At 38.3% G+C, this 25,295-nt stretch overlaps 2 protein-coding genes across 7 annotated transcripts in view; one reads left to right on the plus strand and one right to left on the minus strand.

Annotated features, from left to right (window-relative positions):
• The window catches only part of LOC144714805 (vacuolar protein sorting-associated protein, putative (DUF1162)), a 105,189-nt gene extending 100,351 nt beyond the window's left edge, over positions 1 to 4,838 (minus strand). Inside the window, exons 1-5 of one of the 6 annotated variants that reach the window (XM_078589595.1) lie at positions 4,699 to 4,838; positions 4,345 to 4,530; positions 3,508 to 3,585; positions 2,454 to 2,566; positions 2,240 to 2,333 (exon numbers count right to left, since the gene is read on the minus strand). In XM_078589595.1, coding sequence (XP_078445721.1) covers positions 2,240 to 2,333; positions 2,454 to 2,566; positions 3,508 to 3,585; positions 4,345 to 4,441 — 382 coding nt within the window. In that variant the 5' untranslated portion in view covers positions 4,442 to 4,530; positions 4,699 to 4,838. Of the gene's footprint in view, positions 1 to 2,239; positions 2,334 to 2,453; positions 2,567 to 3,507; positions 3,586 to 3,775; positions 4,002 to 4,344; positions 4,531 to 4,668 lie in introns of those variants that run through there. The other 5 variants (XM_078589597.1, XM_078589596.1, XM_078589598.1 and 2 more) reach the window with 5 other exon arrangements.
• A 5,203-nt stretch (positions 4,839 to 10,041) lies between these two features.
• On the plus strand, positions 10,042 to 11,118 carry LOC144714825 (uncharacterized). Its single transcript, XM_078589616.1, has 2 exons — positions 10,042 to 10,223; positions 10,950 to 11,118. Exons 1-2 carry the CDS (start codon positions 10,042 to 10,044, stop codon positions 11,116 to 11,118), a joined length of 351 nt encoding a protein of 116 aa, XP_078445742.1.
• Positions 11,119 to 25,295: the final 14,177 nt, after the last annotated feature.

The raw sequence follows: 25,295 nt of genomic DNA on the forward strand, positions 1-25,295 counted from the left end.
AATATCACAACTCCCCAAGGGAAATGGAATGAAGTTTTGAGTGAATGTCAGCCCTTGCATTTCTATTGGGAGATTCAAACATACTCCCTCCGTTTGTCGACGAAATCCGTCACCCAAGGTAATGCTAAATTTATGATATGGTGTAACCTGTATCTTCAACTGTTGGATCACTTTTGGTTTAATGAAGTTGAAAGTGGCCCCACCATCAATAAGAATAGTCACTCGTTGGTTGTAGAGTCGGCCCCAGAGTCTGAAAGGAGCGGGTCTGGGCCCAGTGACCACCTTTGACCCTTGAATTGACATAAATTCTCCTCTTATCAGAGGTGCTTCATCCAGCTGCATGAGGTCTTCCTCCGTTATCGGTTGCTCTTCTTCTTCAACATCTTCTTGAAGCATATATATACTCAATTTCTTTTAACATCTATGACCTGGAGTGTACCTCTCATTGCAATTGTAGCATAGACCCCTTTCTCGCCTTTGTAAAAATTCCTCAGGAGAGAGTCGAGTAAGTCTCTTCCTGTTTTCCTTCGGAGGTATTTCTTGTCTGATTGGGTTTGGTGCCTCTCTTGGGGGGTGTCTTTGAGCTGGACCTTCCCCTCTTCCTGCCACCACCGATCTCTGATAGTTATTGAGAGCTGGTCTTGGAGCAGGTTGAACAACTGGCGCCGGTTGTTCTTGTCCATCTAAAATGGCCAAGTTACTCTCTGCCTCAAGCGAGTAGTCCATAATGTCCTGTATGCCATAGGGACGATATTTGTTTAGCTCTACGCGTACTTCAGGTTTCAACCCTTTGAGATACGCCGATTCTTGGACGTCTGCTGGTATATGTGATAAGAAAGCCACCAAGTCTTCAAACTCTGACCGATACTCTGATACGGTGCCTGTCTGTTTGAGATTCATAAGCTGAATGCAGAGAGTCCTTACTGAGAAATTGTATCTTTTTTCAAAGAAATGTCGGAATACCAGCCAGTTATCGAATCCAAAATTCTTCTCGGTGTATATAAACCACCCCTGTGCAGGTCCTTCCATATGCAGTGAGACTAACTGCAGCTTCTTGTCGTCGGTGAGTCTGTTGACTGAAAAGAATCTTTCAACACAGTTCAACCACATCTGTGCATTGGCGCCATTGAAATAAGGCAAGTCTCCCTTGCGGTATACATTCTTTTGGTCAGAAGGATTGTCTTGAAGTGTCTGGACTCGATTGTACCTTGGTTCTCCCTCTTGGACTGGTTTAGGCGCCGAAGCTGGAATCGTTTCCAGTTTCGAATTCATAAGTTGGAGCTGTTGCATTATGCCGACCAGGATCTCCGCCGGTACAGGTACTTCGTCGCACATCGCCTTCCCTTTTTCCTTGCTGTCTTCCATAATGATCTTGGATAGCTTGCCCAAGCCCAAATAAATCTTGATCAATCACTGTTCCGCTATCGTTGAGTGCTTTCGTTGAATTCCTTGCCGATCTCGATATTTGGACGGTTGATGCCGCGGATCATTTGCTCTGATACCAGATTGATACAAGTAGAAGTATCAATATTCGAAATTCATTATTTCTTCCCTAATGTCTTCCGAATTCGAAATTACAACTTCTAGATCTCTTCCGATCAGATCTTCGCGGATCGGGATACTCTCACCCCGAGGCTGCTCCTCCGCGATCGGCCAAGATCTTGACGATGCCTCTCAAATCTTCCGACTTCTAGTGACTCCTAGTTCTTGGGCGGCCCGACGAGTCATGCTCCTCCCTCCGATCAGCTGTCGAACTCTCTCCAGCTGCTTCGGCCTCCCGACGTAACTGCCGAGTTACTTTCAAGAAAAATCCCCCTTTCATACCTGGACCTCCGTCTTATTTATAGGGAAATACCCTCGGGACTTTATTTAGTAACTTCTTGGTCAACGGCGTTAGTCAACAGGGCACCGATCTGCTCTGTGTTTGTGTTTCCTCTTGTATTTCATTGCATAGAACTTATCAGTAAAGAATAGCAACTAAAAATAATTTTGAAATCAAAATTGAACCAGCTTGTGGGAAGTGAAGGATGGAAAAACGGCCAGGATACATTAATATTAATTTTGAGTTGATCACCAATTTCCGGTGATCTTCATTCTTTATTTTCAAAAAAAATTTTGAACCAGCTTGTAGGAGGAAAATCAATTGAACACACAGTAAAACAGACTGATCCATTTATATGTGAACATGTAAAGAGTTTGTGGTAGGAAACAAGAGAGATTTTTTCGGGGATAAACTAACCATAGAAACGCTTGGAAAACTTTGCCAGTTCTGCTGCATTAAGTTTTGCCATTTTCCCAGCCAACTCTCGCTTCTCAATAGAATCCAAGGTCCACTAAAGATAAAAGAATTTTTTTTAGATAAACAAGCAGTTGATCCTTGGCGCAGTAAGAAAGTTATTGGTTCATGCTGGACTCTTTGAAAAAGTTGCATTCCATCCATTGTATCAACATACATCATCTTTGCCACGTGAAGATGCAGAAATGAAGACATCCTCCAGCGCAATAATGATTGGATCCCAGCCAAGTTTTTTCCAAGGAATTTTGATGCTTAATTTTCCAATTTTTCCTGAAAAAAAAATAAAATTAATATGTTCAGGATGAAATAATAATACAGTCCACAAATATTATTTTACAGGGCATTTTTTTTTACAGCACATTAGTTAAATTCCCAGGATACTTTCCTTTTGAGAGACAAATAACGAAAGCTGCTTTCAAAGGCAAAAATGTGTGCAAATAAAGAAGCACAACCATATCCTAACTAAAATCCTATTTTTGGATTAAAATTGGAGTAGTATGCCTTTTTTTTCTTCTTATGAACAGGATGAATAGCCAACTTCCCCACATGGTTTTCAATCTCTCTAAATTGTGGCAACATGGGAACTTAAATTTGGTAAAAAAATATATGCACCAATTCGTACTGATAACTACTTCAACGAGTCTTATCAGGTGGGGAGGTTCAGGCATGTGCGTATTAGTAGCTGCTAATGGTTAAAAATAACACGGCCCAGTGACGATGATTAGATATATTTTAAAAAAATAAAGATGATTAGATAATTTTTTTTCTTTTTCAAACTTGAACAGAGAAACGCGGCAGAAATGGATCAATCAGAAGGACCATTCCCAATGGCCAGAATACAGAGATCCAATCTGGATCCCAAAACTACCTTTCCCTTTCTACATCTCCCCTAGTGAACGATTGTGACAAATGGCATTTACTCGGCTTTCTATCAGATCTCTAACCATTATAGTGCACACGAAAACAGATACCAAATTGACAGGCATCCATATTTCCATAAAAAAGTTATCCAACATTATCATCAGATCCCTGAATATTTTCCATTTCGTTGGGTTCCACGTGTCTCCTCTATCGCATGTCTTCTCCTTGACATTTAAGGAAATAGATTAAATGAAAACCCATAGAATCGTGCTGCACATGCGTCCATCTGGTACACATCTCTAGAGATTCAACAAAAAGAAAACCCTATAGATCTACGACAGAGACTTTACCTTGCTTTAACGAGACAGGCAACTGGAGATAGTCAAAAGCCTCAAGAATGAGTTCAACATTGTCCAACAATACTTCTTCTGTAAGAATTCAAACGAAACAGAATCAGTCTCTGCTATAAGCATACGGAAAAAGTCATGAAAATGTCTTGATTAAATATCATGGAAGCAGAAATGGCATGAATATGTAGGTCATTATCCTAGGTGCATTGTTGCAATAGTGCTCATTAGGTTTTAGATAAATAAAAGCCTCGAAGTAGCAAATTCGTACACCACTGCCAACTTCCTTGGGCACCTGTCCGCCACCTGTTTGATGATTTCTCATAAAAATGCAATCCAGCACCATTGTCACCATTGCCGTCTTCCTTCTTGTTTTGTGCACGCAAGTCTTTTAATGATTTGTCATCAGCCAATTCCGCAGCTCACATCGACTCGCTAATTGCTTGTGTTTTCCACATCTCTGCAGCCTTATCCTCATCAGCTGCCATTGAGAGTCCCTATCGTTCAATGTTCTAAAGTTCAGCGTCTTAATTTAAGTCTGTGAGACAAGCTTGGAACAAAGCTGTATGATCTAGCTTGAGGGCGGCGTAAGTTATAGTTTATCAAAGTTAATTACTGTAACGGTGCTCCTATGGGTTCGTACAAATACAAGGACTAAATAAGGATACAGACTTGAAAACTAAGTTCATATTTCGTCAAATGCTCAAAATTAGAGTAGCATGAAATTTAACATGTCGAAAAACTTGTTCAATTCTTTTTCCCGTCAGAGGTAAGAGATCCAATTTCGTAAAAAAGATGACGAAACTGAACAAAAATTTAAGAACAAAAAGGCCGACATACCATTCCAAATCCCAATCTTCAGCTGGTCCTTCTCGATACCTTTAACAAAACGCCCGAGATACCCAGCCAGAACCTGGCTGACGAATCCCTCGAACATGGCCGGCCTCCCTCAACAGCGACAGCAGGAAACTACAACCGGCGGTCAACACGGGTAACAACCAACGAATTCAAACTCGACGCCATATCCTGAAGAAGAAAACAAGACAGAGAATGAGACGACTGAGTTCAAAAATCCTCAAGGATACACCACTCAATCAAAAAAATCCCGGTAACAAAGACGCAATATTAAAAATAAAAAAAAAACTTTAAACGAAGAAAGTTAACCGCGCGATTGAAGAACAGCAATTACCGCACCGGAACGAAAGCTAAAATAGCAACACCTTCTCTTTACACCGATCAGAACGGAGATTACAGTAGAACCTTCCGCCTCGCAGTTCGCCCCTGCCAAACAAGACCGCTCAAAGTTTCCTCTTTCGGGCAAAACTTAAATCCTTACTAGTTAAACCGCCGAGTTTTACTCCTGGTTGGATCGGCCCATTAAGCCCACGAAGACGGTCATTTAAATAATTAAGTTTTTTTAGCGAGTAATTAAACTAGGAATCAATTATTAAAAACTCTTTAATGTTTTAATTCTGAATATAAACAGGTAAGAATTTTTAAATTGACTCATTCGATTAGAATGTATTTAAACCCAACCAACAGTTTAGACGAGTTTCGGACGATGTAAATTTTTATGGCGGGATTTTTTTATACCCAAAATTAGAGTGGGCCAGAAATAAATTAATTTTTTTCAAAATTATAGTTGGTATCTCAACGGTCGGCAGTCCGGGCTCGGAAAACATACTAACGAAAGCATTAAACTGTATTATATTCACGATCTATTATTACTTCAATGGAAAATGTGCTAATACTGATGTTAAGTTAAAACATATACTTAAATTTTAATAACTATATTCGGGGTAGATTAGTAGTTGACGTTTTAGGCATGTTTATCAATATTAATACTGGTTCATGTAGCATCATATTTTCCTGAAAATAGTTCTGTTTATTCTCACTGTAAATTAGGTCATATCACTCACTTTAGGCTACGGCTTTGATATTAGTGAATTGCACAAGTTCTAGTAAGTTATAACATTATGTTGGTTCCGAAGATAATATTTTATTTATCAATAGGTCAGGTTGACCAGAAAGAGACTGCAATATGGGCTCCACATATCTTGGAATAAAAATAAAAGTTATTTGGCATAGAGAAAACATGGAAGCCTAGTGTAAGTTTTGTGGTTGTGATCTTACCTTCGCCTTGACATATTTAAACAGTCTCTGAAATAGACCATCTGATGACCATATATAGTCAATATTAATCTAAAGTCATGACTACACTCCTCTATCCTCCTCCCATTTAGTTTTGATTCATTAACCCAATATTTATGTCTGTTTTTTCTTGTTTCCATCCATATTTCTTCATATCTCTTCATTCCCACCTGCTTCTTAGTGGCAACCATAGTAGAAATATTGTTCATAATTTGAATGTACAGATAAAAACCCTTATAATTGATTATGGAAGTCATCATAAATCACATTTGTATGATGAAACTGATGATCTTATTGGTTTTAAGGATCTCGTTCAAAAATGATGTTATTCTTAACATACTTTGTAAAATCTGTATGTTCCAAAAAATATGATGACACACTGAAATTTGAGAATATCTAGTTATAGGAATATTTTCTTTTAGAAAAATGTGATCAACTTGAGTTATAGTTTATGTGAGTAATAAAACTTCCAGGCACAACTTTCTATGGGCCTAATATTTTACTAAGATATCTTCAAATAAACCATAAATATGACATATTAAATACAGATTGTTTCACAAATCTAAACTTTATGGCGTGCGCAAGAACTTTATTGTTGTATACAACTATGTGCCATTGGAACGCACTTGGGAATGATGCTCGTGTTGAGCTGACATTCAATGCCGATGAAGGGATATGAGTAAAGATTTAGAAGCAAAAGAGGGACCCCGACATGGTTCAATGGTCTACACCAACAATGAGCTATTAGATACTGAGGTAGTATGAAGACATTTAACCTAACGCCATGAGAGACCATATGATAGATTTATTTGATCACTTGAAGACGATGTATGTATGTAAAATATCAAAAGATATATTAAAGGTTCTCGTAGCGTAGGGACCTTAACATATGATGGTGTAGTAAGATAATTGAATGGATTGACATATGGCATCTGCCTTAAGAATGGTTCTCCTTTAAATTAGCACTGAGCTCGGCATTCAAATCCCTTAATAATTCATATTCATAGTTCATCATTAATCATAGCTGCGACAAAATTTGGAGCAACCTGTTTAAACTGCTTTAGCTTGCTCAAGAATTTTAAACATTGTTTTAAAAGGAAAATTCCAAAGATGTTGCATGTCCTTTACAACGAAAAGATAATAAAGCATGGTACAGTATCTCCATAGAAATTATACTTTCAAAATTATTGTTTCTTATTTTGGTCTCAAAGGTCACTAGTCAAGGAACTATATGCAATACCTCATTTAGATAGCTCTTGGCAAGTTGAATCATGGAGATAATAATTAAAGTTAACTTTTTGAGGGAAGAACAATTTGAAGTTGACACTAGGAAATACTTCAAATGGTGTGACAATCATACATCGTATTCTCTTAGTATGTATTTACCTTTATCAACTTATAAAACATAAAAAATGAGAAAGGTTCGGTCCTTATTAAAATAATATCTAAAGTTAACTTTAAGGTATTGATCATTGCTTATAAAACATACAAAATGAGAAAGGGTTTGACCCTTGCTTTCCCTATGCTTGTAAGGAAATCATAAATATTGTTCTATAAATCAGAAGCCTCAAATGAAAAAAAGTATCCCCAGTTTCTCATTTATCAAACAATATGTTGCGTCTAAGTATTAGCTACAGATTTACTACTATTTGAATCCTGTGATTAGGTACTCATAGGTCATAGACAAAACACTATCCTCCATCTCAGGTATCATGACCCTTTACGCAGCCATGACATTTATTTAACTAGTCGATATCAGGGAATTAATTAGTCATTGGATCCATACCTTTCAATATCATTTTACAATATCGCATAGACAGGAGTGCTTGAGATATAGTGTTTAAAGATATGCAATTGCAATATTATGAACTCACAAGAATTCATCAAATATGAATTATAATGATTTGTATTAATGAATTACTTACGAGATGGTTATTTCGTATTTGCATTCCGCATCATAAGACTGAATCAGAAACATAATCCCTAACTTTTACAACGTATGACTTTCATTTAATGTTATTAATATTATTTAATTTCAATAGTTAATTATCCTAATCAGGGTAAATTATAATTTATATAGAGGTTTCAAATATACACTTTTATGGTATTTTATTTTAAGATGAGTATTCTAAGGAAAAAACTAAGATCACTCTTAGTTATATTATAAAATAATTTGTTTATTTTCATGATTCAATTCATCCAACATATATACCTGACTTATCTAAATCAGTACAAATCTAATCATACACAGAGGAAGGAGGGCATATGTAAATAGAAAAATTAAAATTTCATATGATTTGGGATATTACCATTTCTCTCCTGGTTACTCTTGCTTGATATATCTGTAATATTAATAATTGGCCGCATAATTTTTTTTGAACTATGACCACACCCCTATGATTATGGGGACAAAGTAAATGAAGACTCAAACTAAAATTACAGTAAAACTTCTTAGAGCTACAAGCACCTCATCTCTACCACCATGGCTTCCAATGATTTGTGTTGATCAATATTGCTATTTGATTTTTTTCAAAGGGGTTAGTGGAAAATAATTATGGTTAACAAAAAGTTCTCCAATACAATTTGCAATCAGCTCTAATATGTGAATCTATTAATATCATTGTTCCATATCTTAATATCAATATCATATTAAAAACGAAATGAATAACCTCAATAAAATTAAATCATATATATTTCCAGACATACCTACTGAATCTGAAAGGAAGAAAATATAATCACGTGTACCCGACCGAATAATTGAAAATAAGCATCTGAGGTGATACTGTTAGATTGAATGTAATAGTTGAACCTAAATTGGAAAACAAAAAAGAGCAAGGTGAATCTATATTAGATTAATTTTAATCCGACGAGGATACTCAAAGAAGATCAAGAAATTTGTACCAAATAAAGATTGGCATAAGCAAAACGAGAATTGGGGAAGGTAAAAGTTAGGACAGAAAAATATAGAAATTTTCCTTCGATAGTTTTTTATAGCAGACTCTGGTAAAAATATAAATTATATTAAATTGAGAAATTTTCTGAGACAATTAAAATGTAGTAAAATAGGCACAAACTCGGATTCACATTTACTGAATTAATCAAACGAGAGATGGATATATATTTTAAAATAAATCTGATGCACGTTTGTCGATTGAAAAAGAATCCACTAAGACAGTATATTTGATTGAGATCGATTTATACTGGAAGCACCGAAGTTGAGTGATAAAGACCTAATATTGAGAGGGAGAAATATTGGTGTGTCTAAAACTATAAATCAAACTATTAATACAACAAAGTAGTACCTCGGCATTGAAAATTTTGATTATGATAAACGGAAATTAATAATTTCAGGAATCTAAAATGGAAATGGAAGAAAATTAATTTGAGATAGATTTTGAAAGAATTTGCGTTGTTGTTTGGTTTCTTGCAAAAATTAACAACTCGAGAGAAGTTGAAAGGGTGAAACCAATGGAAGATGAAAATCAAATCAAGGTGCTGGTGGCTCAAGGGGAATGAAGAATGATCCATCATTTGAAAACTTTATAATCCGTTCCACCTCTAGAAACCAAAAACATCAGAATTGGTTGTCGATCTTAATGTCAAAGAAAGAAAACTATGTCCTACAATAAAATCATAACAGTTTTGTTTGAATATCAGTAGAGTTTATGGTACACAACTTGGTATTTAAAGACGAAAGCATAAAATTACAGAGCTAAAGCAGCACTTTGGGCTCTAATCAAACATTTTCATAATATTTTAAGCACAGTATCGCCATTAAATGGTAAGATGTGTTCTTGCACAGCTTTCTATGAGCGGAAATTCTACTGACGTGACAACAAGAAGAGCAAAATTAGATTCTTGAAGATTTGGTTGCTTGTAAATACTTAGTGTAGAAGACACTGCCGAATTAGTTAGGTACATATATTGAAACGTTCGGAATGAAATAGTTCATGCACATGTGACATGTTAATCAAATGAAGAATTATACTTATCTAAAAATTGAAATAAACATTTTTGGATGACGAGACTACCTTCCCTCCGAATCCAAAATTGGTTGCCAGATGTGTGATTTCTTGACAACATTTTGGTACACCGAAGAAATCTCACATCTCTTAAAGTAAAAAGTTCCATATCATCCAGGTCAATTCACAAAGATTTATATATTCTTATCTATCTTATATTCGTAACCAGCAGTAAAAATAAAAACGGACGGAATGAAGGAAAATAGTTTAAAGCCTGATAGTAAATCTTGGGATGAGAGGAAGTCTTTCCACCTGTCCACCACGCGGCACGTTGTGATCTCTCCATGCAAAGTGCTCTTCACATGTAAAAACACAAGGATAAGGAAGGATGATCTTGAGATCAGAAGCAGCGAGCAAGGAAGCGATGGCAGAGGTGAGAGCGAAGCGAGGCTGCGGTAGCACGTGCGGCTGCCCAATTCCTTGCCCAGGCGGCGATGCCTGCAGGTTTCAGTCTAGACTATCCCCGCACGTGCGGTTTCCTGTTGAAGCTCTTCGTTCGTCTCTTCTTCGTCGTCTGAAATTGATCGTCTTTGATAATCTCCGCCGGTCCGACCCATAAGTGGTTTTATCTAGAACATTCGATCCGATTGTTTTATTGGATTCGGCTATACTCTCACCTCCTCTTCTTATTCTTCTTCTTCTTCTTCTTCTACTTCTTCCTCTTCCTCTTCTTCTTCTTCCTCTTCCTGCATCTTCTTCTTCTTCTTCTTAGTATTATTATTATTATTATTACTATTACTATTATTATTATTCTCTTCGTTCGCCCGTTCCGTCCGTCCGTCCGTCCGTCAGTTCGTTGCTTCTCTTCCTTTCTTTGTTTCTTCTTCTTCTTCTTCTTCCTGCTTCTCTTCCTTTCTTTGTTTCTTCTTCTTCTTCTCTTCCTTTCTTTGTTTCTTCTTCTTCTTCTTCTTCCTGCTTCTCTTCCTTTCTTTGTTTCTTCTTCTTCTTCTTTTATTTCTTCTTCTTTTATTTCTTCTTCTTCTTCTTCTTCCTGCTTCTCTTTTGTTTCTTCTTCTTCTTCTTTTATTTCTTCTTCTTCTTCTTCTTCTTCTTCTTCTTACTTTCTTTGGTTCTTTCTTCTTATTATTCGTCTTCGTCTTCGTCTTCTTCTTCCTGCTTCTCTTCCTTTTTTTGTTTCCTCGTCTTCTGCTTCTTCTTCTTACTCTCTTTGTTTCTTTCTTCTTATTATTTGTCTTCGTCTTCTTCTTACTGCTTCTTCTCATTCTTCTCTTTCTTTCTTCTATTCTTTTTCTTTTCTTTTTTCTTCTGCAGGTGCGCCGCAGGGGCCGACGTGACCGGCGGCCAGCACGCGTTGTGCTCGTGTGGCGAGCACTGCGGCTGTAATCCGTGCCAGTGCGGCCGATCGACCGCTTCGCCTGCCGTCGGCCGGGCCGACTGCGCTTGCGGCAGCGGCTGTCGTTGCAGCGCCTGCGCGGCCTGATCTTTGACCCGTTGCATGAAGAAGAAGATGGCTTCTTGTATGTAGTTTGTTGCTGTACTGGTTTCCTCTATCTTGCTGGACGTCGTCCGAACTTTGTATTAGATGCAAGTAAATAATTAAAATAACATAAGAATAATTTAAAAAATTTACCAATTAAAATTATCGCATGAAATAGCATAGGAATATTCGTTACTGCTTCTTCGTCACCAATGATCAACCACCGCCGCCCCCACCATTGACCTCTCGCCTTCATGCTCAGTCATCAATGGCTTATGTCCGACACGAGTCTAGAGTATCAGGTCACTTCGACCTGCCCCGAAGTCAGACTGCGATTCCAATATTGGAAACGCCTAATCCACGACAATTGACGGCAACGCATTCAAAAAGAGTGTTTAAGGTTGATGTCCCTACGGATTACCTTGATTGGGTGAGTACAGTCAATAGCGATTTCCAGCGGTCCAACATGTTAGATTGGCAGAAAGTTCAGTTTGTTGAGATGAAGCTAGAAGGTTAAGCTTAGATATTTTGGGAGAGTCTAGCATTTTGAATTCTGAAACGATGAAATGATCCGAGAGATACTTCGGCTGAGATGAAAGATAAATTTTGAGAGAAGTATGTGCCGAGTGCATACTCAGACAGCCTTTTAGACCAGTGGCAAGAATTATGACTCGGGCAAATAACATGTTTGAGAATACATCATACAATTGTTGGAGTATTACATCATATGTAAGATCAAAGAGGACCCTTGTGTCATCATTTCCGTATTCAGGATAGGTCTTGCTCTCTATCTAGAAACCAAATTACTTACTTCACAAGGCAACTACATTTGAAGAAACCTATTGGATCGTTGTGGACCTAGAGCTTTGCTAGACCAAATCTTTCAACGTCCCCAACAACTATAACAGACCTATCATTAATTGTCACGCGGTTAGATCTCGAGCTAGGAACAACACTCCGACCAAACACGTGCCGGCCTCAACGCTTGAACATAGACGTTGAGCAGCCTTTGCTTTTGCACCAGAAGTCTCTAGTGATAGCTTTAGAATAGTTGAAGGTTGAAAGAGAGCGTAGGGACAAGGCTAATACATGAATTGGGTCATTGCATTATATCAGAACCAATTACATCATAATAGCTACTACGAAACGAGGCGCCACTTGTCTAGGTAGAGGCACTCCTATGCCTTGAGGTCCACAGCTTTGTGCATGCGTCCACCAGCACCGCCACAACACACATGCCCCCGGGTCGAGCGCCCCCATCCCCGTGGGTCCTGGCACTTGGCACACCCGCCAATCTGTCCAAGCCTTGACCCATCGCACCCGCACTGACACCATCGCACTCAGTCTGCATAGGTGCAGCCGCGCCTAGCGCCTTGAACTGGGTGTTGTGTGCCCAACATTATCCGTATGGGCGCCGTGCGCCCCCCTCGACACTCTCTATGCGTCAATGCCTTAGTCTCTTGGCGGGATGTCACATGCCCCACACACGCAGCGCATGCGGCATGTGCGCTAGGTGCGCACGGCGCTTGGCGGCCACGTGCGCGTGCTCTAGACAGCCTGCCTTGATCTGTCGTGCTTGCACACTGATAAGCTCGAGCACCTAAGGGCATTGGCTTTAAAGATCAGGTTCAGGTGTCACCGCCTAAAATGCATGTGGTGTTCACGCTTAAGGATTCGGTCCCTGATTCTGAATCCAAGTACACAGACATGTCCTCACAATAAGCACACAGGCCTCAAAATAAGAAATGTCGCGTACTTTTGGGGCTAACACTATTGAACACACATATCCATCTTACTACATCTGCGCACAAACAAGCTGAACTCCTGCCTGCACTGCTAGCTAGACTTACAAGACAACATCGAGACCTCAACCCTTTGCATTATCACGTTGCACTAGACACGGTGGTTCTGTTTTGTTCGTTTAAAATGAACAAAAAATTCACACAAATGAACCGCACAAGGGTGTGTTCGTTGTGCTGTTCTTTTTATGTGTGAAAATTAGAACAAATGTTCTAACAATTCGCACAAATTCGCACAATTCCCGCAAATTCGCACAATTCTCACAAATTCGCACAATCCAAACAATTCGCACAAACCGAAAAAATTCGCACAAACAAACAAATTCGCACAAACCGAACAAATTTGCACAACCAAACAAATCTACACAAACGAACAAATTCGCACAAAACGAACAAAATTCGCACATAAAGTGCAAAAATTGCATATAATTGCTCATAAATTGCATAAAATTTCACAGAATTGGAAAAAAATTGTTCTGCATTAAGCAAAGTATAATTAACTAAAAATATTCTAAGTTATTTATATATTATACTATTATATGAAAGAGGGGGATACAAATTTTTATGGAGAGTTTATTAGGGTGTGTTTGTTATCATGATGAAATAGTTTACTAAGATGTTGGCAAATTCCAAAAGATGATAAGTGCGATGACAAATTTTAATTAATATTATTATAAGATGAATATAGATTTTAGTAGGAAATGTATTATAAATTTTTAAATAAGAGATAATTTAATTAAAAATATAATTTGAACATTTTAATTAAAAATGACTAAAACGATAAAGAAACGGCCATACTAATTTATTTCTATGTAGAGTAGGTCGTGCAGAAAAGTACTATTTACACAACTCTGGTATTTGCAAATATAGCACAATGGTTTAATTGACAAAATTAAACTTGGCATTTTTAAGTTTAAATTTATGAGCTTAAAGTTGTTCACTTTTAAGCTTGGCATTACTCACTAGAAGTTTAAATGACAAAATTAATGAGTCCATGCCAAAAAACAATTAGTACTATAGACCTAATGAGTTAATGAGTGCAAAACTTTTATGAGTTCAACTATGGATGAACAAATATATACGTAATGTGTATGTAAACAGTCATATATACCTAACAATTCAACATTCTGTAAATTTTAATACATACATTTATAGATGGAAAAGTCCAATTGCATTTTGAAAACATAAAAGATGTTTTGCCAAATTAGTTTCATAAACATCAAAGGAGCTGGGAGGCGATACAACTGACATTTTTCTGGACAACATCAATCATCGCTGGAGTGAAATTGTGACGCTTCCAAAATGTGTTGTCATCCCATTGAGTACTCACCACTTCTCCTCCATGTGTTATAGGGATGAAGTCTTTTGACGGGATAGCTAGATTTTCTGTAATGATGCGCTTGGTACTTATCCCAATAAATATGTCTTGAACTAGGCAAAATTACTCTGTGTTGCCTCCATCTGTATTGTTTGTGTGTGTATTGATGTCATCACCAATCTGGTTCGGAGTTTTAGTTGATGGCAATAACTCTCGGGTCTTGGGGTTGCTTTTGCAGTCTTCGTCAGAGAAGTCGCACACTCCTCTGTGGTGCGCACCTATTTCTGGCTCCTGCGCCCTCCATTGCCTCCGCGTGGCTGCGGATGTACCTGTATTTTGTGGGAGATGTCATAATATTTTGGTGATGAATGATGTTCCAAGTCGCTCAAAAAATGTTTAGAAAGAATTGTGTTTAAAACCAATGGGGAGAGTAAAAGAGAGAGGACCAAACCTTAATAGACAAACATAACTATCGAGGAGCATTTAAAAGACTAATAAATGAGGATATGGAAACAAAGAAATATATAGAGAGAGAGAGATCAAGCAGAAACAACATGAGTGAAGAAAATGGGAGAGATGAATTCTCAGTTCGAACAGCAATAGACATCAAATTATTGATGTACATAGATGAATAAAATGGCATACTTTCTGATAGAGGGAATTTCCTGAGACAGAAACACTCATGTTGCAGTTCTAGGGTACGTTGACATGAATGTCAAATGGCCCATCATCTTTATCACCGTCTTCGTCCTCATCTGCTCTCAAGTCATCGTTGATGTACCATGACTTAAACATCATTAGGACTTCAACGCTCTCTGCCATGAGCCGCGATTGCTTGTAGTTGATTACACGACGACCTTCCGAGAATAGACGCTCACATGCCGCACTCGTCGCTTGCACATCTAGGAATTCCTTCGCAACCAATGCTAACATGGGGTAAGAAAGCTGACCTATTATGGGGGTAAAATTAATCAGTATTCAATAAAGAAAGCAAGAGAGTAGGAATATATAAAATGCAAATTTCATGCAAATATGAAAAATGTGCTCAACTTAAAATCGGCCAGAATCTCTAACACAATCTTGCTCAAGCACTCCCCACTATGCGAGCCCTCCAACGGACGTATAGTGAGGACACATTCACACACTCTCCATTCTGTATCTATCCAATGAAAGGTGAGTCCTATAAATGAGATTTGATTGGCAGAAGTCCAACAATCTAGAGTAATGGCCACTTTAACGACACTCTCCAATCACTTGCGAATACCGATCTTTAACTCAATGTAAAGCTTGAAAGTTTTTTCCTTCACAGCCCTTGTCGATGAAATCAATCTCCTTTTGTGCGATGTATTGCACTAGTCTTATGAAGTATTTTTTACATACAATATTTCATGGTGCGGCTGACTGACGAATGAAGCGTACAAGCTCTTCTTTTGTCGTCTCTGACATGTGACCAATAAAGTACAATTTTTCTGTACTTTGTCAGTCAAAGATTTTCACCACTAGCGGTTGGTTAGAACAGCTCCCTTCTTGAACCTTCAATTCGTTATACTGTTTACGGTGCACATTTTACAAATGTCGTCATAGGACCGTACTACAATTATACTTGTTCTGCTCTACTGTCACTGCACGACCCTTAGTACGAGTCGCACATAAAATGCACGTGAAAACCCTAGGCGCCACCTATGCGAACTGTATTCGTGCAGCGCGTGCTTGCTTTCTCTTTCTCTTCTTTTTGCTGTGGCCAACACTCCCCTCTGTCGATGCAGAGCTCTCGAAGGAAGCAGAAGTATGCGATCGAGGTGTTCTAGGCATCTTAAATTACAAGTTCATCCTAAATGACGAGAAAGATAGATAAATCAATTGGGAGACAAAGATAGAGAGAAATCAGCAGAAACGTTTCCAAATATTAGCTTATCCAATTTTATGCATAACAACACAAATACCTCAGTTTATCCGAGAGAACTCTGCTTCATGGATCAAACATGAATACCGTGGTATTAAAATTTTAATCAAGGGTATGCCAACCATTCCTTCGTAATACGACGAAGACATCAGTGCTGAATGACTTCAGAACAACAGTATAATAGAATCAAGAACATATAACTTACTTCCATCATTTTTTGTGACAGAATATCGTTTTCAGATGAATATATCTTATTAAGCGATGATCAATACAACCAAAAATTTATGCGGACATAGAGAGAGAGTGAAATCCACATAGAGAAGATGAAATTATTTGGAAAAACCAAGCCAAATCAGCACGAACCGAAATCAAATTCAAGAAGAAAAACTTACCAAAAACTAAGCAACCTGAATTCCATAGGACTTCAGAAATGCTCCCTATGCTCAGCCGAATCCGCGCCAGAACAGTGATACTGCCGGGTGCCAACGGAAACCATACGGAGAGAGTAAGAGTTTGGATAACCGAGCGACCACTTGTATAGACAGAGCATTGGAGAATAAGAGGGAGAGGGAGAGGGAGATGGAGAGGACGTGTGTGAACAAAGATGAATAGGGAGAGGGGGAGGGAGAGGGAGAGAACGGGAGGGACAGTGTGAGTGACAGACATAGAAATGGAGAGGGAGAGGGAGAGGAAGAGTGATTGAGAGAGGGGGAGACAGAGAATTGGAGAGGGAGAGAGAGGGGGAGGAAGAGTGATTGAGAGAGGGGGAGACAGAGAATTGGAGAAGAAGAGGGAGAGGGGGAGGAAGAGTGATTGAGAGAGGGGGAGACAGAGAATTGGAGAAGAAGAGGGAGAGGGAGAGGGAGAGGGAGAGGACATGTGTGAAGAAAGAAGATTAGGGAGAGGGGGAGGGAGAGGGAGAGAACGGGAGTGACTGTGTGAGTGACAGACATAGAAATGGAGAGGGAGAGGGAGAGGAAGAGTGATTGCGAGAGGGGGAGACAGAGAATTGGAGAGGGAGAGGGAGAGGGAGAGAGTGAGTGGACGTGTGTGAAGAAAGAAGAATAGGGAGAGGGGGAGGGAGAGGGAGAGAACGGGAGGGACCATGAGAGTGAGAGACATAGAAATGGAGAGGGAGAGGGAGAGGAAGAGTGATCGAGAGAGGGGGAGACAGAATCGGAGAAGAAGAGGCAGAGGGAGAGGGAGAGGACACGTGTGAAGAAAGAAGAATAGGGAGAGGGAGAGGGGGAGGGAGAGGGAGAGAATGGGAGTGACAGTGAGAGTGAGAGACATACAAATGGAGACTGGGAGAGCGACAAGAGAATCAGAGTGAGAGTGAATGTGAGAGGTGGAAAAATGGAGAAGAATAGGGAGAGGAAGAGTCACTTAAAGAGAGAAGAAGAGGGAGAGGGAGAGGGAGAGAACGGGAGAGTTCGTACCTCATGGAGAGAATAGGCAGATGGTGATCAGACAGCCGGAACAATGAGCGCGGGGGGAATGGGAGAGTGACGGCCGACGAGGAATGGAGGGAGCAGCCGAGAAGGGAGACGGGAAGAATGATGGCCGACGAGGGGCGGAGGGAGCAGCCGAGCGGGGGGGGGGGGGGGGGGGGGAGGCGACGGACGAGGCACGGAGAGAAAAGGGGGGGATGAAAAATACCTATAAATTGAGAGGGGGATGAGAGAGTAGAGAACTAGAGATGACGGGAGACCAGGAGAGCGACGGCCGACGAGGGAGTAGGGTGAAGGATGTACATTTTTATTTATTTTTTTTCTAGAAAAAAATTTGCACAATTGGCACAATGCGAACCGCACAGGGGTCTGTGCGAAGTTCTATTCGTTTTCAACTTTGTTCTGTTCAGAAATCTGAACAGAACGCACAATTCGCTCCATTTCGCACAAAGCGAACTGAACGACGATGTCTACATTGCACCACCCTAATGATCTACATTACAATCCAAAAATCACAAAACCTCAAAAATATTCCTGACCCAAAAAAATTCAGCAAGAGATGATATAATTCAATGTCAAGGGGACATCGAGCTTCTTAGCGTCATTATAGAGCTCCCCATGTTGAGAGTAGGGATCACAACCTATATACCCCAATGTATGAGGCAACCTTGGAAGAAGAAGGTTATCAAGTCAATAGTATCACATAACTAGAATACATAGAAGATGATCGATTAGGCTGTATCAACATAATGGAATGTTCCCCATTTCAATTGGTACGAGTGCCTGGTGCAACCTTGCCGGAGTGTCCGTCAACCCTATTGTGTCAAGAGCCTTAATATTCCATACATCACAACTGGCAATAGGATGTGGAGAGCTATCATTGACAACAAAAGCTGCATAAGTACAGTCTCAGACACAATGTTTTTACGTAAAGACATGGCACTAATCAATCACCCATATCCCTATCAAGTATCATGAATCAATACTACATCCATCTCCCTGAAACACTGGTGTGTTCTACTGCTCAATGTGCAATCCTATATAGAAGATTTTTTGTGTGATGTACTTTCCACAAATGTAGGAAGCGTCATCTTTGGATGCCCATGGTTATATGACAATGACATACATCTATTTGGCAAGAGTAACACATGCTTATTTGTGTATAAGGGAGGGAAGGTAATATAAAAACTGTACACCACTACCTTTAAGAGCCCTAAGCTGAGGTCTACCTTATGACGCTTACATATTTTGGATCGAATCCGATTCCAAAAAGAGTTGGATGGTGAATCTGTCATATACCTCGCTATGATACGAACCCATCGGAGTAATGATCCAAGTTAATAACTGTTGGAGATCTCTGAACTGCCTACTATGTTCGGCGATGTCTTTCTTGAGGACCTTCCAGATTCCTTGCCCCCAACACCTGCTATTCAACACCTAATTGATCTCGTCATGCGATCCTCCGTACCCAATCTCCCTCATTATCACATGGGTCCAACTCAGTACAAGAAGCTTCATCGACAGGTTTAAGAATTGCTGAACAAATTATTCATCTAGAAGAGCCTCATCTTGTGCATAGTCCCTAGGCTTTGAATGCTGAGATGGGATTTGGCATATGTGCATCATAAGTAGAGCCATCAATAGGATTGCCATTGAGCATTAATTCCTTCAAAAGGGATGATGTGTTAGATATGATGCTTGGTTCAGTGAATATTCTCAAAGATCAACCTAAAAAGTGTAACCACCAAGTACAAATATGTTGGTGGCCAATCAGTTTGAATGAACTCCAGCATCAAAAAGATCACTTGCCGAGATAAACATCATAATGGCTCGAGCACCACTCTTCCAACTAAGTAACTTGAATAAGGTCTTTGAAGTTGGTTGCATTTCATCTGACCTAGGCATAAGCAGTGTACATATAAAAATACCCATCCCCTACCTCAATGAGAAATTAAGTAATCCACATATGCAAACTGATTAATTTCTCTGCCATTCTTTAAGTAGTTGTTTAATTTCTCTGCCATTGGCCACATGATCTGTTTTCCAAAGAATTTGTAATTTTTTTCTGAACACGAAGCTTTGAATAGAAGATCCCATGTTAAATATCATGAAGGTTAGCATGATTGGATTCAAACAGGTGAATGATTCTTATTCAGATTGCCTTGACTTTTCAAATATCTACCCGAAGTTAGGCACTAAATTAGAGACCAAATATTATAAACTAGAGGAAAATTTTTCTCTTCTATGACCAGAGTTTGTGCATCTCATGAACATCACTTTGAGATGTAACAAGATGGCTTTGATGTGTCTGGCATTGTAATTTGTATCACATCTCTTTATCGTGGTCCCCCATCTCGCAGTAGTTTCAAAAGACAGAGGGGTTACCTTTGGATCCTTGAGAGGACGATGCTGGTTTCATAACGAGAGAAGAAGAAGATAATAGGGGTGGCCCTTGAAGACTAGCTGCTGATCGGGGAGTACCCGTGTGATAAGTGCCCACAGCAGAAATAGGCTCAAAATGAAGAATGTGGAGACGTGACTCCTCGGTCCGAATACTGCTAAGAGCCTCCTTGTAAGTTGACTGTGAAGGGGCTAATTCTCGGTTCATACCCATGAGAAATTTCAATAATCGATTTTGGAGTACATAAATGAGATCAACAGACATTGGATCAGGTGTCATGTAATGATCCAATTGGACCCATAATGCAGTAAGTGCAATGCTATACTCAAGAACACTTCTAGGCCCTGGAACCAAGTTAGTAGATCGACTTACGAGGTCATAGATATTAGCAATATTTTTTTTCTTTGATTGAGCCTCTTGGGCTGTCTCCCATATATCTTTGGCAGATGTAAGATGCAAGAAATCTGGATCAATAGGACTAATACTATCAAGAAACCACAGATGGATAACATCTTCTACATCCAACCAATGATCATATCCAGGTGCAGTCACCAACGGTGCCTCTTCCAACAGGTATTTCAGGAGCTTCCCTTACAACACCACTTGAATGTATTGGCGCCACTAGAGGAGGTTGAAGCCATTGAAATGAATTTATGGTGGGATACTAGGCAGAAGAAAATTCCAATTACTGAGGTCAAGACCGGATGGAACAGTAGATGAGTACGTACTTCAAGTACTGGACGTCATATTCAGAAAGTAGTGAATATGTGGAGATGATCAATGGAAGCAAGATAGTACTCAAGAAGCAGCGAGTGGAAGTCGCAAATAGTCACCAATGTTGAGAGGAGGCAATTTACACACATTGTCGCAAGTAGCTGTAAAATAATGCCAATGAAGATTTTCTCTACGAGATTGCCACATAATGCCAAAGACGAAGATCTGATGAATGTTTGGAGATGCTCTGAAGAAGCCGTATGATGGACAGATTGTGTGGAAGAATGAGTGTCAAGGCTCTGACACTGTAGAAACTCGTACTCAGAAAATAAGAGTTGAAAAAGTAAATATCGGTCTTCCCGTTAGGGTTTAATACATCTTATAGATGAGAGAGAGAGAGAAGACATTTGTAATGGGTCAGAATAAGGGCCCACTAGACAATGGAACTGTAATGGGACCATTACACAATTATATTTCAATAGATCATCTTCCGTGTGTTACACTTTTCTTTCATCAACGAAGATAATCATTGAAAAACATGGTTTGACACAATGAGAAGAGTGATACACAACATTAAGTAAGCAGCCTAGCCCGGTGAACCAGAGGAATGTTTCCTAAGACTTCCCAAAAGGGTGGAAATCCCCTTTTTCTCATGCTGATGGCAAGAAATGAGAAGAACGTCTTGATATAACGACATTGAAGGTTCTTAAAAAGCCTCCCTTGGCTGGCGAGAAGTAGGAAATGATAACATATGTTGCAAGAATATTTCATCCCATTTAGATGGCTACCGATCTCTCTTGCAAATCAAAGGGGCCAATTAAAGATTTGGGACTATCATTCGATGTATCATAGATGCGGCCCTATTTCAGATCAGGTGTGCCATTTCAATGTGGAAGGAGAACTATGTGTAATACACTTGTGATATAAAGAAGATAAAGATGAACATGTACAAAAAAATCCCCCCTCACAACGAGGCCTTTGCTAGTGGCACACTCATTGCTCTCCATTAGTTATTTCTATCAATTGATGTCTATTACTGAAACTATTATTATGAGGTCATGTCTTAAGTGCAAAATTTGTTACATGTTCCCGGTATCACCATTGATCAGATCATGGTTGGGAGATCTTCATCTCATGGTTTTTAAAATGGTTACATTACCTAAAGCTTTTTATAATGAAGCACTTGAATTTTTGGATGGATCCCAACCATTTATCTGGGACACAATTTAGATGCTTACATCAGGTTGCCTCCTAGCAAAAGGACAGAGACACTGTATTGACAAACTCTAGTATACAGGCCTAGTAGAGGTTACAAAGGATTCATGTCAGTGTCGGTGATGAGTGAACCCTTAGAGAGATTCTTCTCCACTAGTTGTGCCATTCATCAATCATATGCGATGGAGGTTTATAGCAGATAACATTGCGCTCTTAGTGAGATTGAAATATTGATGGAAAGCAAACGACAAAGTCAATAATGATACAAAGCAAAATGACGAAGATTGGGATGAGGACCTAAGGGTTGGTTAGGTTTAACCTTTTCTTTTTTTCTTGAAGCTTATGAATCATTTACTCACTAGTTTCTTTATTGATGTGAGATGTGCTGAAACACATCAACTTTCCTTTAAAAAAGGTATATTGAGAAAGGTATCTCTATTGTCTAATTTATAAATCATAATTATATATTATTAGTATCTATACAAATTTCATGTCTACCAAATATCTTATTATTATTATTTTTAATTTGTTAATACCTTTTAAATATGAACAAATAATCATTATTATGTATAAACTGGTAGATGTCAACAACTATAAAGTTATTTTAAAAATTATAAAGCCAAAATAAAGGAATTCCTTTCTGTGTAATATCTTCTAATTATAAATTGAAATGTTGGTGGAAAGCAAACGACAAAGGAATTCCTTTCTGTGCATTATGTATAAACTGGTACACAATTTTTTAATATGTCTAAATGTTCATTAGAATCTATAAAATGGTGGATGTCAATAATTATAAAGGTAATTTCAAAATGATGAAGACAATACATAATAATTCGTGTCAATGTAATATATTATGGTTAAAAATGATTTGTTAATAATTTTACATGTCTTTATGTGCTGGAAGTTAATAACTTAAAAAATAATTCAAAGTTATAAAACCATTATAAAATGACTGTGTGTCTACTTGATATCTTATGATTATTTATTATTTCTTATTTCTTCTTTGATATGTATAAGTTATTCATTATTATTTATGGTGGTGGGTATAAATAATCATAAAGTCAATTCAAACTTATAAGGCTATTATAAAGTAATTCATGTCTATTTAATTTCTTATTGCCATAGATTATTTAAAACAATAATTTATTTTTTATACAATATTCACTAATTTTATTTTGATTCAATCAAAAGACGATTTTTTCACTACAAACACTGCTGAATGTGATCTGATTATTTTACACAAGTACAATTTGACACTAGACAGACTCCACAAATTACCAAAACACAACAAACACTGCTCAGTTCTACAAAGGTCAACATTTTTCTTAAAATATATTAATAATTTAAATTAAATATAATTATGTATTTAAATATATTTTTATAACATAAAAATCTTCTTCTATCTCATTATTTAGTTATTTCAACAGCTTCCTGGTAGGCAGAAACCTTACCTATCATATAACGATGAAACGATAATTTTTTTCCACGTACTTTACTGCACACAACAACAAACTTCACCTGTATATTGAGTTCATCATCTAACAGTCATGATTGAATTTCCAAAACCTTACTATGCCAAATCGTTAACATGTTTAGAAGAGAGTGAGACTACTGAAGATGAGAATTTTTAAATGTTTGATAAAATTTAGAGACTATCGTTCAATTTTTTGAGAAAACTATTTATTCTAATAGATATGCCCATAGTACAACATACTATCATATTTCTATTGAACAGACTTATTTTCTGAACTAGGATATATAAGTTTTCTACTAAATCCTTATAATCAATTGTCTCCTCAAATCTATCATGTGAATGGAATTATGATGAGCTTCATGTTGATATATAAGGGTATTCATCAATATATTATTTGTGAAAAAAAGATGCACCACTCTAAGTTTTACATAAATGGTGCGCCTATTTCTTAAAGTAGCCAACTCCAAAGCCTTGATGTACTTGATCATCATATCTTATTTCATAAACTCTTTCTTTGATGCAGTTATATATTTGATTAGTAGGATAGGACCTAGTCTCAACGTGTAGGAATCTTATTCAACCAAATAAATTTATTGAGAAGTTACATTATCCAATGGTGAATACAAGTCATATAATTGGAAATAAGGACTGGGCAATTTGGTTGCTACTAAGATGGCAGAGGGAAGAAGATATGAAGAGAAACAAAGAAATATAGATGCAAACAATAAAACAGAAAGGGAAATCTAATGCTCATGAATCAAACCTAAAACAAAGGAGGACGGAGGAGTATACTCATGACTTTAGAGTTATATTTGGTATGTCTAGTTATCAGATGGTCCATAAAATGATGTACAATATGTCAAGAGGAAAGTAACATCACAACCACAACACACAAAGCTCAAACTGAACTCTAATGTTTTATCAAGGCCAGGCAACTTCCTCTTTCAATGTGACCTCCATGTCTTCTATTGTCGTTTCCAAGTTTTCCTTAACAAACAAATAACAATAATTACGTGAAATATATGTTGATATTTCACTTGGGTCTCCCTCATTTGTTTATAGATCATAAATTTTATTTGGAGCATTGAGCAAAAATAGCATAATATTATAACTCATGGACATATCAAACTCATAGTGTGAAATGAGTGATATGGCCTAATTTATGGTGAGAATAAACAGAATAGATCTCAGGAATATACAATTCTAGAATAATAAATTACTCATATTTCTAAACATGCCTGAAAAAGCTATACTTGTTAAATTCAGATTATTAATTTTAACTCAACATCATTGCATTCCTTCGTTGTAACATCGATTGCTCTTAAATTTGGCACATTTACCAGACAAATCTAGATAAATTGTGAATGTGAGGCTTTCCTCACACATTTACCGACCGTTGAGATGCCAACTAGAATTTCGAATGAAATTAATTTCTTTGTGGGCCCCTGTAATTTAGAATAGCAGAATATTTCCCGCCATACACTGTTGGGTGTGAATAAATTAAGCAAAAAAGGGCAAATTGTCCCATATATCCCAGGTTTTTAAAAATGTACGCGATCTATCCCAGGTTTTTTTTTCACGCGATCTATTCCCAAGTTTTTAAAACTTCCGCAATCTATCCCCAAGTTTTTAAAACTTCTGCGATATATCCCCATGTTTGCGGATGCTGACGTGGCATCTGACGCGGACGGCGAAATGGGCAGCTGGGCTGACCGTAATAGACGTGGCATCCAAGTCGGACGCCACGTCCGCGTCGAAAAACCCTGGGAGAGAGAGTGATCACGGAGAGAGAGAGGGAGGGAGAGAGACCACAGAGAGAGAGAGAGAGAGATCACGGAAGAGAGAGAACGAGGGGAAGAGAGATCGCGGAAGAGAGAGAGAGACTGATCGCGGAGAGGGAGAGGG

This window comes from Wolffia australiana, chromosome 18 (assembly GCF_029677425.1).
Source record: "Wolffia australiana isolate 7733 chromosome 18, ASM2967742v1".
NCBI classification, from domain to species: domain Eukaryota; kingdom Viridiplantae; phylum Streptophyta; class Magnoliopsida; order Alismatales; family Araceae; genus Wolffia; species Wolffia australiana.